At 36.4% G+C, this 14,033-nt stretch overlaps 1 protein-coding gene and 1 long non-coding RNA gene across 2 annotated transcripts; one reads left to right on the top strand and one right to left on the bottom strand.

The window, feature by feature from the left end:
- Positions 1 to 958: 958 nt before the first annotated feature.
- LOC114534262 (pancreas transcription factor 1 subunit alpha-like) lies at positions 959 to 3,324 on the top strand. Its single transcript, XM_028555778.1, has 2 exons — positions 959 to 2,709; positions 3,147 to 3,324. The coding sequence occupies exons 1-2, from the start codon at positions 2,328 to 2,330 to the stop codon at positions 3,308 to 3,310; spliced, it is 546 nt and encodes a 181-aa protein (XP_028411579.1). The 5' UTR covers positions 959 to 2,327; the 3' UTR covers positions 3,311 to 3,324.
- On the bottom strand, positions 3,289 to 10,990 carry LOC114534389. Its single transcript, XR_003688131.1, has 2 exons — positions 3,799 to 10,990; positions 3,289 to 3,648 (listed from the first exon to the last, which is right to left on the bottom strand). It is a non-coding gene; the product is annotated as an uncharacterized LOC114534389 (long non-coding RNA).
- Positions 10,991 to 14,033: the final 3,043 nt, after the last annotated feature.

Below are 14,033 nucleotides of genomic sequence, written 5' to 3'. Positions count from 1 at the left end.
ATCTTATGTGAATATATTAATTAAGAAACGCAAATAGATTGAAGAGATAATTTAAACATGAGCATTCAATACCGCTACGATCTCAACAAAAACTGTACCGAAAACCGTGCTCAAAAGATAAATACGTTGACTACTAGGACAAAGCGCGTCTCAGTTTCTTATTGAAAACGTGTTCGAAACGATCTATAAATCATTTTTATGAAAATCTAATGTACTGTTAAATTTAATTATTCAGCTTTTTGACTCGTAGCCTTTGATAGTCACAATGCAGATTGCTTTTGTTTGAATTTTATACAAGGTGGTTAAATTTAATGTATCTATAGTGATAGGAACTATGTAAGCAAATGAAATATTTTTAATTTCATTTATATGATACAATCATAGAATTCCAGCCACATACGCCAAGATAAATGTCAATACCACTATAGTAGCTAGTATTTCTATTATTTAAATTCTTACCGAAACACCCAACTGACCGACAATTACATCTTGTACTAATAAAGCATTTGAACACACAGTTTTAATTGCATGGAAACAACTCAAACACGCTACTCTTTGAAGCTCTTCCGTTACGTGGTTTAGCACTTCTGATAACCATGTTCTTGTTTCTGTTCGGAAAATATATTAATCGGATTTGGGAGCATTAATATTAGAGGGTAACTCCGTGACTGGTAAATCGTTTTGAGAAATAACGCTGCTATCAAATAAGCGTCATCGAATTTCTTCTCATCAAGCAAATGTTGTTAAAACCATGAAACTGCGTAAAATACGCAGAAAAACCTCTCCGTGGTTTAGTCTGAAGGTCTTTGTTAGGAGAGTTCGTCTGATAACACAGTGTGTGTTCCTAATATTCTCTAAAAGTCAGCTATTCCTGAACTTCTGAAGTCTAACTTTAACCTGATTATCACGCAGCGACATGCACTTTTACTTTTAGCGCCATTCAACGCAATGTAGGTGAAAAAACCTTTGTCGCTTGTCTACTGCCAAATATCTCAAGAAAAAGCCTAGAATTTTTGTCTTTGGTTAATCAAATTTGAATGAAAGCATGGATTATACCGTATAAAGATGAAATTATCATTTCAATCGACTGACGTAAAAACGAATTGTCCAGTTTGAATTTATTTTCGAGCAGCATGAATCGCGTCATTCAAATTCGGTTTTAATTGACATTGGCCTAGCAGGCAGGGAGCTGTAAGATTAAACAACAAAACGACTATGGGGAGTATTGGATTACCCCACGATAAATGAAAGTAATTATTAAGGTTTAACAAACTCTTAAAGCCGTATATTTCTTCGTTGTATCGGCGTCCGTATATGAAACGAAATAACGAATCGGCCCGTGGTGCATGGACTTTAAGTGTTACATAAACGATATATCTTCACCCTTAATTGTGTTTTAATAACTCAAAATTCCTTCCACATCCCCGCTGAGTGAATTGCACAAACTAAACAATTAATATATACAGCGCTCATTTCACGCCAGAATGGCAAAAATCAAAAGCCAGTGAACAGATTCTTCATGCAGATATGCAGTTGTGTAGATGTTTAAATCATACTATATCTTTCCTAGTTGATAGAATTTATCGGCTTATATAGTCATATGTATAGCGTTTGTCGACAGGATATACTCAGTCAAATCTGCATAACAGTGACAGGTAGTGGGTTGAATTAAATCAATTCATTCATTTGTGTGCTAATTGAAAATCGATATTTCAATTCATTAACAGTGTGTAAAGTTTGCATGTATCGGATATATTTAAATCGACAAACAGAACTAGAGAGGCTTGTTTGGTGTAAATATAAAGGCAGAACCGACTAACCGACCAGCTGCTATATCCATGCACCGGAGTTATAATTTTATAAATACGAACAAATTGGAAGATATTAAAATATTGTACGTACAAAACTTGAGTCTGATTTGCATACAAAAAGTAAATACACAAATAACCATTTATACTTATAGAGTCGAGGTCAAAATGTTCTCGTGTCTTTCAGCTATATAAAAGTTTGCTTGATATTTTGTTCTATATGTTTGAATTATAAGTTCCTATTTAAACATCGCTTAACATAAAGTCATTTACTAATCCCGCTTTTGTGAAGAAATTCACGTAATGTATATCATTAAAGCATTTCGTTTTATCGGCTTTGGACAATGGAAAATGAATTGGTTATTTGTCGTGCAGTCTCGTTTCCGAGGTCTCGGCTCGCTGATTGGCTAACGAGCTCGCCTCGCAGCGATAAAAAGAGCATTGCGTATCACCCGTGCTAGTTCATCAGTTTGCCGAGTTTTCCTAAAGACCGGACGAGTGAATTACACCGGGAGCGAAATGAATTGCACGACAACCATTTTTAAAGAATCCAACCTAAGTGGACAATTTATGGACAATTTAACAAATTGTAAGAGACGCAGAAAACGCAAATCCACCAGTGGCGGAATACGAGAGCCAGTCGTTCAAAGACATGCAGCGAATATGAGAGAGAGAAAACGTATGCAGAGTATCAACGAGGCATTCGAGGGCCTTCGTCATCATATTCCCACATTACCCTACGAGAAGAGACTCTCGAAAGTGGACACTTTACGTTTAGCTATTGGATATATCGGTTTTCTCTCCGATATCATAAACTCTGATGTTCGACACAATGAGAAACTATGCAGCCGACCTCGGATCGAAAAACAGAAGAAAATTATGATTCGTCATCAAGGTTTAGGTAAGAGGAGAATGTTCATTTGAAGTTCCTGCTTTGCCCGACGCCTTTATGCTATTATTTTGGTATGTTTAGGCCGTTTATAATTGAAAAGTGTAGTTTAAATCGTAATGTTGTCATGTCAGTGTATATATATATATATAGACTGTAATGTTTGCAGTAAAACACAGAATCGTAGTTGTTTTGCAAAACATGATTTTGTACAAGCACGCGGTTATTGAAAACGTTTGAGACTTTGTATATGATATCATTTGAGACTCCTTTGTATGATATCATTCTGATTTACCGGTGTCGCTTTTTTCAATCTACGAAATCCGCGCGGTTGAATGTAATTAGTTATTCAACAATGTTCGATGAAAGTGTTGGGACATGGCTGGTTTGAAGTCTCAAATCAACGAAGCTCATAATCACAATTCTAAGCTTGTTTCTTCATTTCTCAGATGTACCGAATGAATACGGACTACCACCTTTACGGGGACATTCGCTATCGTGGACAGACAAATCAAAATCCAGGCAAAACACGATCATGACTGCGAAAGTGTGGACACCCGAAGACCCGAGACGAAATAACACTTGTTCTGCTTCGTTTCAAATTGAATATTAATGCTTTCTAGCGATATTATGATGTTTTTTCTCACATAGGATATCATAAAAACACTGTTTAGATCAGTATATATACTAATGTATAATTTTAAATATGTACACTCGAGGATATTTTGTAGCGAAGGCGATAGATTTTTATTAAAGCAATTTTGTAAACAGGTTGTGGTTATTGCTTTTCTTCTTCTGTTGAACGTTTCCCTTATCCCCGGCTGTTTTCACGTTGTACACTTTGGAAATAAGTCACAAATTACATGATAATGACGCCATTTGCAATCAAAGGTGTAGAACGAAAAACTTGTTATGTCCAACTACATACTGTTTCACCTGCCACAGCCTGTCCTGTTCGGGATAAAACATTCACAAGGTGATTTGTTAAATTGCGTAAAGCGAGAGGGCATTCGAAAAGCATTGTACCAATTGGAAATGGCCTACAATGTAATAAAAAGAACATCATATTTTGTAGATTAATAAATAATCGCAGCTCTTTACCTAAAGTTTAACTGACTTAACTCTTGATAATCGTATGTGTACCATATGGCGTCACTGTGCTATATTGCTCTTCCCAGCACACAATAAAACACACGAGAAAAAGAGAAAAAAAAATTAATGGGTAAATTAAGTTTGTACAACTGTCCATATCGCTATCAGTTTCGCCCTATTCACTCCTTGTGATAAAAACACGAGTAATATTAGCGATGTTTGTGTACTATTAATATATCACAAAGCGTTCTCATTATAATAGAGTTGCATGTACACAGATCAAAATAAACCAAGTTTATGCACAGATCCCACGTGTAGTGTCGAGCTAGGAGGTCTTGGAAACCCTACTTATAAGGTCAGCCTATTGCCCATTGTCTTAAGGCGTGTAACAAAAGGCAAGATTAAATTCCAATTTTTTTGAGACCCTTTTAAAAACCGAACCACCCCAAATCCATTTATTATATTTGGAAAAATTTTAAATCCCTGGCCGTTGTAATTTTTTCGAGCATGGAATAGCTTCAGGGCAACATCAGCATGACAATGAAAAAAATATTAAAAAGGAAAATTGCAAAGATGCAATTGCTTCAGTAAGTACAAAATTATAAGGCATATTCGAAGACTGATCATAAAGAAACTGTTCTTCAAAGCAGTGCTTGGCAGCGAAATGTCAAGCACGTTTTCTCACGAATAAATGTTGGGAAAATTTTAGCATGTGCTCTTTTTTGTCTGGACCGTTTTCTAATTACACAGCTTGCAATCGCCTCAAAACGCTAACGGCCATTATTATATTGCCTCTTAAGAAATTATCCTGAAATGTTCTGCTAGGCTGTATATAAACTTTTATATTGTCTATATTATATATAGGTGTTTATCTCTGAGTTAAACTCGTGTGCCTAAATGCGTTGCTTAGGCTTGTAACCCGGAACACAACGTGGCATGAATGGGTAGGTTTTCATTGAGCACATACAGCCACGCCGTTCGAGGCATTAGGTTTCCTTTGTTTGAGCAAATTCAAATAGACTTAGCAGATGTTCTAGCCACATAAAATAAATTTTGAATGATAATGAGCTTAAACATGTGACGAACTCAAGAAATCTTGCCAAACTCGGCGCATTTTTCTCAGCAAAACGCAGTTTTTTGCACTTCAATGCGTTGGAATTTGAGGTATTTCCATAATTGGGTCCCCAAAAATCCAGCCAGTTTCCCAGCTCAAGCGAGGGAAATTCGTTGCAGCATTGTACGGCAAATAGTTTAAAGTTAATTAAGGTTTATGTTCGATGCATTGTCTCTTCGCAATGTCAATAGCATTGATGTATCCTTTCAAAGCTTCTTTTAATGTTTAGTAAACCCCAAGAGAAACGCCCAATTGTACTTCACCTTAGTTCATTCATTCGTACACGTGCGTTTCACATCGAGGATCATTCAATTAGACTCTCCGTGTGGAGAAACAAACCAAAATAACAAATTAATAAATGAAAGGATGCAGTTACCCCAACAACAGTCCGTAAGAGTCCTCTTCACTTCTTCTTCATTTAGACAAAGTGCTTGCCATTTGACTTAATGAATTATTCAAGTGTCGAGTAGAATGGGGAGACGATCGTAAAAGGGTTCAAAACAAGTTCATTGTTGGATAAATAAACACGCTGTGATTCCGTAAATCGAGTTTGCTCGCATCAGACCAAGGGAAAATGAACACAATCATACGATGGATCTGCGCATGCGTCCAATTAGCACTATTATCACAGAAATAGCCCTTCGAAGACATTCGAAGACATTCGAACAATAAAAACAGCTGCTTCTGGATGGTAAATTTAATCGTTCGCGTAACTGTTTATTGCTTAATGGCTGTTAAAAATGTCCAATTGTTAGTTCTTCCAGGTTTTACCCCAGATTCTTACAGAACAACAACATTCAAATCCTAAACCCGACCCAATATCGACCATGGACAGTGACCGTTATTGTATATGTACCGAATATATTTATGTTTACAAAAATCTGGCTAGGTCCATGAATGGAAATCACAGCTTTCCATCTGTGCTGCCTTTTTTTACGCCAAATTTATAGTGAGCAACTGATCATGTTTTTAATTCAATTAAGCATCTTATTGTTCAATAAATAAATGAACATTTTAGTTTAAAGGGAAAATGGCTGTAAAATGGATGTTAAGCTGTCCCTAACCTAAAAATTGAAAAATAAATCGCGAAACACACGCGTGTATAAAGGAAATGAGGCCTAGCTACTTGTGTCTTACCAAATTCCAACCTCTCAAGACAGGCCGGAAATTGAAATGTTTTTTGATGAACCGCGCTCAAAAGAAGTAAAGATGAAACAGAAAAGAAACAAGCAAATATACTTTTAGTATGTTTCGGATAATCTTTCCGACAGGCAAGCTTAAATGTCACGCACACGGTTTAGTTAATTGTGTTTCTCAACTACCTTCGTACATTTGTTTTGCTAAACGTTTAACCATGAACTATTACCATTTTGTTTTTTGGTATATCTATCATTTCCTCACAAATAATAGGAATAATAGTAAAAATAGTAAAATGCCTAATCTATGGCACTGGCCAGTGACAGTTGCCTGCGAGTGGTTCACTATGAGGGGGGGGATGCTCATTAATGAGAAATACAACTGACATTCCGAGAGTTTACATGGAACAGTAGTAAGGGATATATAGTATAATAAAGGAGGCTTCTAATCCTTTTTAGCCTGTTTTACGGCACTGATTGTTTGTCAGAATTGATTCAAATAAACTATAATGATAAAACTTTCAGAATAGTTAGAAAATTCAAGTTTCAAAATACAGACTACAAAATAAACATTTTCCCAAGCCATCAAGATACCTATAATTCCCTGGGTTACTTTAGTCCTAAGAGGAAAAAGCTTTAAAATATTCTATGATATTTTTATCCCATATAAGTCTAAAATGCTATATAATATATAAAGTGTCAGTATTCGTGTTTTCGGTCTAGTTAACTCTAGCCCTCCCCCACTCTCTGCATTTTAAAAAATGTACACGTGCCCTTGCTGATGTTGAAGCTCAGATTGTTCCATTCGCCGGGGATTGAATCAATAATTTTCACCATGAAGGCTACACATCTACTATATTAGTTGGCTACTTACCCCGGCCCAAATTCCGCAAGTCATGAAGGAATGCGGGCAGCCTTGATTACCCGCATGCGCCAATGTGTTCTGGAGAAGGGAGCAACTGAGACCGGTTAGATACATGTAATAAAATAACCTTGCTTTTTATTGCATGACGACGACGACACTGCATAGTTTTTAACGTCAAAATCGTTGCCGAATAATGGAATAAAAACTTCAACAAACGCAAAAGGTCTAACCTGACTAGATTTGTCAAGAAGTCATGAAACTTCTGCTTGATGGGATAGAAAAATCGAAATGACAGGACAAGGTCATGCAGATATGATTATCAGATCTCCAAATTTCTAAAACGTCTAGTTGCGATATTCCAAAGAATTGTCCGCATGTAAAACCCGAATTCATCGTCATCCAACGTTACCCAAAATCCTATTCAACGAAACCGATAACGTATCCAAGTGCTCCAAGTGGGACAAATCATCTTAAAAAGTCGGGGCATTGGGGTTAAGTCAACTTCTTTCAGCTATGTGTCAGGTACAAAGGTCGATCGAGTGCATTTGGCACCAAAGTTCTAGAGCGTCCAGGCTAAAGGATCACTGGGATGCCATTCTAGATATACCAAATTAATCTCATGGAATATTCAGATAAACCCTGTGTGTATTCTGCCAGTTTTACGTTTCTTGTACGTGGGGTGTTCTGATTTGCAGACCGCGTCATTCAGGGCTATCGTTGACATTTGGGGGCCCTCATTGATGTGCCAAGTACCCAATCACCGAAGGTATCGCCCCATATTATACGGAAATAGATTTTTATTGATCTGTTATATATATAGATGGAATGAGTCGTTTATAAACGCAACTGTGCCCAGCTTTAGTTTCACGTTCATGTCTTTTTCTTTTAATTTGTATATTGCCCGGGAAGTTATCAAAATTAGAGAAATCGCTATTCAATGTAAACATTGTTGTTTGGTTCACAAGTAGTGTGCTTACACAAAGTAACACAGCTGACCTGAGTCAACGAGCGTGAGAATTTCACATATGTGATAGTTTGTGTTTTGGACGGAAGTTTATGATACATTCTGAAATCTGCATGATGTTCAGATGTTGTATATAACCGTATTTAATTGCAAGAACAAAGAAAATTGATTCCAAGTGAATAGATAACACACTTTTAATGAATGTGGTGTTCTAGTGTTCTTCTCTATTTTATATTGAAGGCTTGATTTCATACGTAAATTTCCGGGGAAAAAGTACGATTTTCACTTCGTATATTATGCAGAAACCACAGTAGCTTTAAACTAGCTTCGTGAAACAGTGGTTTTTGAATGTGAAGCATGTTGCCAGCTCATATAAAACCAGCAGGAATGAGCGCGAGTTAAAAGAACTCACTAGCGAAGCAATGGCATTGTCAAACACAAAATTAGAGTATAATTACAGTACAATTACAGTATTTTATATGAAACTGTACGGGACGATAGTGAAATAACGAGGAGTTCAGTAATTCATTCACGAAATACGCTACTGACAGTCATATTATTCCTAAGATGCACACATGCAGGTAGAAATATGAAACGGAGTTAAAGTATACTAGAGCATACCAAATGATGATCGAATAACTGATTAATTCTCAAATTTTTGTTTTCTATGACAGAAGTCAAGGAGTTGAAATATTTGTATCCACATTCAGCCATTGAAAGAAATAGGAAAGATCACACAGATGACGTAATCAGAACATACGCTGTAGCTTATTAAAGAATCTAGTGAAAAATTACTTTTCGCGGGAGGTGCGATAAATTGATACTGAGAAATCTACTTTCGAAATTCACCGTTAACACGCAACACTAACTGAATTTAGTTTTTCAGCAACCGTCACTGAAGAGAATGGAATAATTTCTTGAGTATCAAAGTATGAATGAAAAGGTGATAATTTCAGTCCTCTTTGGAAATATCGATCACGGAGAACAAAGATAAGTATCAATAAGTGAAATTAAATCAACGTTTTGAAGCCAAGCCGTTCCTGCGGTGGGAAAGCCATCAGCTGGGATATACTTATGATCAAACAAATACGGAAAATTTATGAATTTTGTATGAAGGCAATTAGAGGCTATATTGATATAGCTTTGCAGCTTAAACTCATATACAAATATATTAAACTTTAATTTTAAAGGCAATAAAAATTTAATTAATCGCGAGAATATGTTTAATATATCTGCTATATCCACGAAACTACGGATTTTCATTGCGCCTTAAATAGCTATATGCTAAAGCTATATGCTATGGTTTTCAAAGTATTGAAAGCTTTCAACTGAAATGATCACCCCCGAATGCATGTATATTTAATAATTAATTCATGCAGCTATATATTGAGCTGATAAGTACTTATTTGCGTGAGGCCGGCGAGTTTTTTTAATGCTGAGTCACATTTTGCTGTTCCGAATTTGATGACATTAATAATCGGATTTCTGCTTAAAGGTTTAGCATGAATATATTCAAATTTAGTCGCGTCTTGCCGTCACAGTATATACATCAGTATGAATATTAAAAAAAAAAGAGAGTAATATTTGATATAAAAGTTATTATTATCGATACGGCCGGCAATCAGTGGCGTAACACCAAGTCTGGAGGCCCCTAATAACCTTAAATACTGAACCTGATTGGCTGATTCTAGTAAATCCAGTCTAATCAGGCGGCTGCCTTAGGCCAGGAGACTCAGTCCAGTCCAGTCCAGCCTGAGCCCGTAATAGTAACGCCATTGCAACCTACTCGTTAAATTTAGTTTTTTTCTCTGTAGCCTATACATATTCTTCTAAGACTGTGATGCCCTTGAAATATATTTTCTTCGATCGCATTATGGATCAATGTATTCCTTCTTCACTTACAGCGAACTCCTTTCTTAACAAGAAGACTTGAGTCACCCTCCACCCATGTACGAGAACATCCTATCTGGTGACTTTAGTAGTATCACGAACACATTTTAGCCCCACCTTCAAATTCCGCCTAGTGGAACTGTGGAAACCCGTCTCAATATTGATACGTATATCTCTCGGTACATAACTTAACTGAAACATTTATTTCGCTGTTCGTCACGGTTCATAGCGATACAGATTAAGTTCAGGCGGCCGCCACATCATCGATATATTTCGACGTTTTAAAATCATTTATACTTGCAACGATTTTTGATCATTTATTGCACGAAGAAACTCCTAAAACCCGTCTAAACTAAAATACTTTGTAAGTCTTTGTGTCTTAATCATATAGTTTGGGGAAAGAGTCTATTCTTCAGCAGCTTTAAATCGATACAATAATATCCAAAACACAGCATTGTTGTGGTGCATACGGCAATACAAATGGGTATCCTTTTTACAACTCACAAATCAAACCGTTTAATATATAGTCCAAACAATAAACTAATCTTACCACAACTATTGCTTGCCATAATTTCAACCATACCTTCAGGATATTGCCTGATTATTTTAAATTGATAAATTCGTCCTAGGTACACCATTGACAGAGTCATCATCCCTCCTTTTGGTCCTACTGATATCTGTACTACCGCGGGAAGACTTTAGAAGAACCACTGTTGAAATAGACGTTCCCGATCTCATGCATATATAGTCCCATGCATGGATTCATGATTAGTCTAATTAAAAATATGGCTCAGCATGTTAAATTTCTGTGGGAAATTCAGAATCTGGCATGGTGGGATTTTGCACCGAAGGTAATTGAAGATCGAAAATGATATTGATTCAGCTAGGGACGACAGATATATAGCTTGTAAATGCGAATTCGTACAGTATTTCTATCCTGCATTCTAAAATGCTAACTGATACTAGCGACCGAGTCGGAGTGTGTATAGTCATTGCATAATGGTATCTCCACCTGACTGACTGCTTGATATTGAGCATTTTATCCAAATTAACTGGACCGTTATTTCTCAGTCATACTGCTAAATGAACATGAGTGGGAATTTACCCTCAGCTAGAATATACAGGAAATCAGTTATCCAAATTATTGCTGCAGTTATTGTTGAAGATATCGTTCAATTGTACATCGCGTATAAATACGTATCAGTAAACGGATCTTGCGCGGTTGTACAGGGGCTGGTTGTATCAAGCCCGTTTAGCTTAAACGGTGGATAAGTCAAAATTAAATAACACTTTTACATCCCTCTTGAATGAGTCAACTTGAATATTATGCGCTGAATATGTAGTTGTAAACAGTATCTTTGTACTAAGGTTAAAAACATCAGTTAGTTCGCTTATTGAATAAAACGGCAGACTTGCTTTCTGGGGCCGGTTGTTCGAAAGGCGTTTAGGTTAAACGGTGGATAAGCCAAAGTTTAAAAATACTTCAATAGATCTTAGGAATGACTGAACTTCCAATGAATGCATTTAATATGTACTTTCATTGACAATTGAACTATTTACATCGAAATCTTTCAGCTCAGTTGTTCAATAAATAGACCATTTTGTTTTCCATTTTGAACTTATCTACCGTTTAAGCTAAGCGCCTTTCGAACAACCGGCCCCTCTTTTGAACTTATCCACCGTTTAAGCTAAACGGGCTTGATACAACCGGACTCTGCATGGTGTAAACAACTTCACGGAATGAAACTTCAAACTTACACACATAATGTTGTATATTTAGGCGGAGACTCGAAAATCCGAACTATAGCCGTAGGCGAACCAGCACACCAAAGAGTAAATCAGTGAGTAAAATTGCATGCCCACCTATTGCGCATGCACACGACCAGTAGTTCACGGGAAGGTTGTACGACTGAATTTCTAGAGGACGTGCATGGAATAAATCATCCTAAATTACCAACAGATGTGCAACAGGCTCCAAACAACTATATATTCAGGTTGTGAAAGTGATCGTACATTGACTACACGGATTTTACTCGTATTTTCGAAATATTCTATACATGTATGTATAGGTTATCACATGATGGGTGAGGTGATATCAATTTTATCGCCCGAGGGACAATATCACAAATTGTCACGGGTGAACACAACGAACAATTGTAATATTTTACTCGTTGTCTATGCATGGGCTTTCTAGCTTACACGGTATCTGTAGGATTCAAAGTTTTAAATCATCCCAAATCAGGAGAGCATGCAGACCCATATATCTGCCATTAATAGCCAAACAAATCTGTTGCATCGCACGAATTGGCATTGATCTGGGTTGTAGTCAGACTCTTATACCGAATGAGTATTTACCACGCAGGTATGGTTTAGCATTTAATATCAGGTACGTTTGGCCAACGCGACACCATCTTTATAGTTTTAAATGCTTTTATAAATTTCCACCTCCATGCATAGATGAAAATATTTTTGTGACCAAATTTGTCAATCCTTTTCATATAGGTATAATTAATCATGTTCAAGTGGGCTGAGGATCAACTACTTCAAACGAATGGCGCATTACTTGGACTATAGTGTCTATATACGTGTGTCCGAAACCACTGGTATATTTCACAATCTGGTAATCTGCAGTAATCAGTATATTTCTGCAGTTTGCAATGTGCATTTCAATGATAAACAAATTATTTTTCCACAGGCACGGTACAACGTTCATTGAACGTAATAAATTCAGTAAACATCACTTGTTCCATACAAAGTTTCTTTGATGGTGAAGATTTGTTTAATTAAAGTCTAAGATGTAGCCGATCGAAATTAATTTTTACTGTAATTTCAGTGTGAATCATTTTGGCTTGATCTATTTTGGTTCAAAGAATTAGTTACTATTTTCAGCCGAAATAATCACAAGAACTAAGCAAGGAATAAAAAGGCGGGGGAAGAGGTGAAAACATTTCTATTTCACCCAGTTTCACATTAAAAGCAAATAAATTATATTATAATATAACATTCATAGTACGCGCGTGCTGATTGGTGAAGAAGCGTGTTTCTATTTAACAATTAGACAACGAAGGCGAGTTGTCTAATTGTTTTAGTACACACCCTGTACCTAAATATATTAATTTCGAGAAAATAATCGATACACCGCAATTACACCGAAAAATAATTGAATTAATTCAATTTTATACGGTCGCGCGAGAGAATTTTTCCCAAACGTTCACCATCACGAATAGACAATGGTTGAGTAGCCAATCAGAATGTAGGATTTGTAATAGACAATAGTCGGGTGTATACTAAAACTGTATAGAAACATAGGAATTTTCCCGCCGAACTAGACAAGCGAAGCGATTCAATGAGATTTTGTAATTGAATCGAATTATAATATCTGTACAATTTTTTCCTGTGTTTCTCTACAGTTATAGAAACACTTGTGGGAGTTTGGAAAACTCGAATTGATTATTTCTCGTCCTCCCAAACTCCCATGCGTGTTTCTATAACTGTATAGAAACTCGAATGTTTTCTATTTCTTAAGTGTATATAATGTATATAACGATATATGATAGCTAATAATATAAGTTAATACTGACTATGTATTCGTAGAGCCCTTCAACAAAAACAACAGTGGGCCTCTTTTAGTATATAGCATATACGCATGTATACATAATACATAAGTATACGCAATGGGATTATGGAACTGAGGATCGCTCATACATCACGGTCTCGCATGCGTGACCTGTCACATCATCTCTCTATCAAATATTGCTCCAGATTTTTCTTAAAGGATTCTTTTATTCTTTGTGGTTGTTGATCATCCGATAGTAAAATGCTTGGCGAAAAAAATTATATACTGATAGACTATTTACTTGAGGGATCTATCAATTTGATCATCCGATAGTAAGATGCTTGACAAAAAAAAAATATATAATAGACTATTTACTTAAGGGATCTATCAATCAGTCACCTGATGTCAAACCAACCAGTTCTAGTGACTGAAGTAACTGCCGGAGTGGCTGAGTTTATCTGCCTTGAGTGCACTTCTCCATATTAACTTTTTCTAAATAAAAAGTATATTCAGTCGGTCAGACAGACGTTGGAAACTCCTGGAAAGAGCACTAACAGTATAAGGGGCCCTATAAGTAATTTGCATTGTATTCACTGATTTCAATTCACAAGTTGTTAACCCCGCATCCAGGGCGTTTTGCCCCCACATTGGGGTGGAGAAAAAGTACCCTGGATACGAGGTTGCCAAGTTGTCGATTTAATCTCGGTGTATTTTTCCAT

The sequence above is a fragment of the Dendronephthya gigantea genome, unplaced genomic scaffold, assembly GCF_004324835.1.
Source record: "Dendronephthya gigantea isolate DGI-Jeju-01 unplaced genomic scaffold, DenGig_1.0 000000F, whole genome shotgun sequence".
Taxonomy (NCBI): domain Eukaryota; kingdom Metazoa; phylum Cnidaria; class Anthozoa; order Malacalcyonacea; family Nephtheidae; genus Dendronephthya; species Dendronephthya gigantea.
Note: the sequence above shows the minus strand (reverse complement) of the source record. Positions and strands in the feature narration are given on the sequence as shown.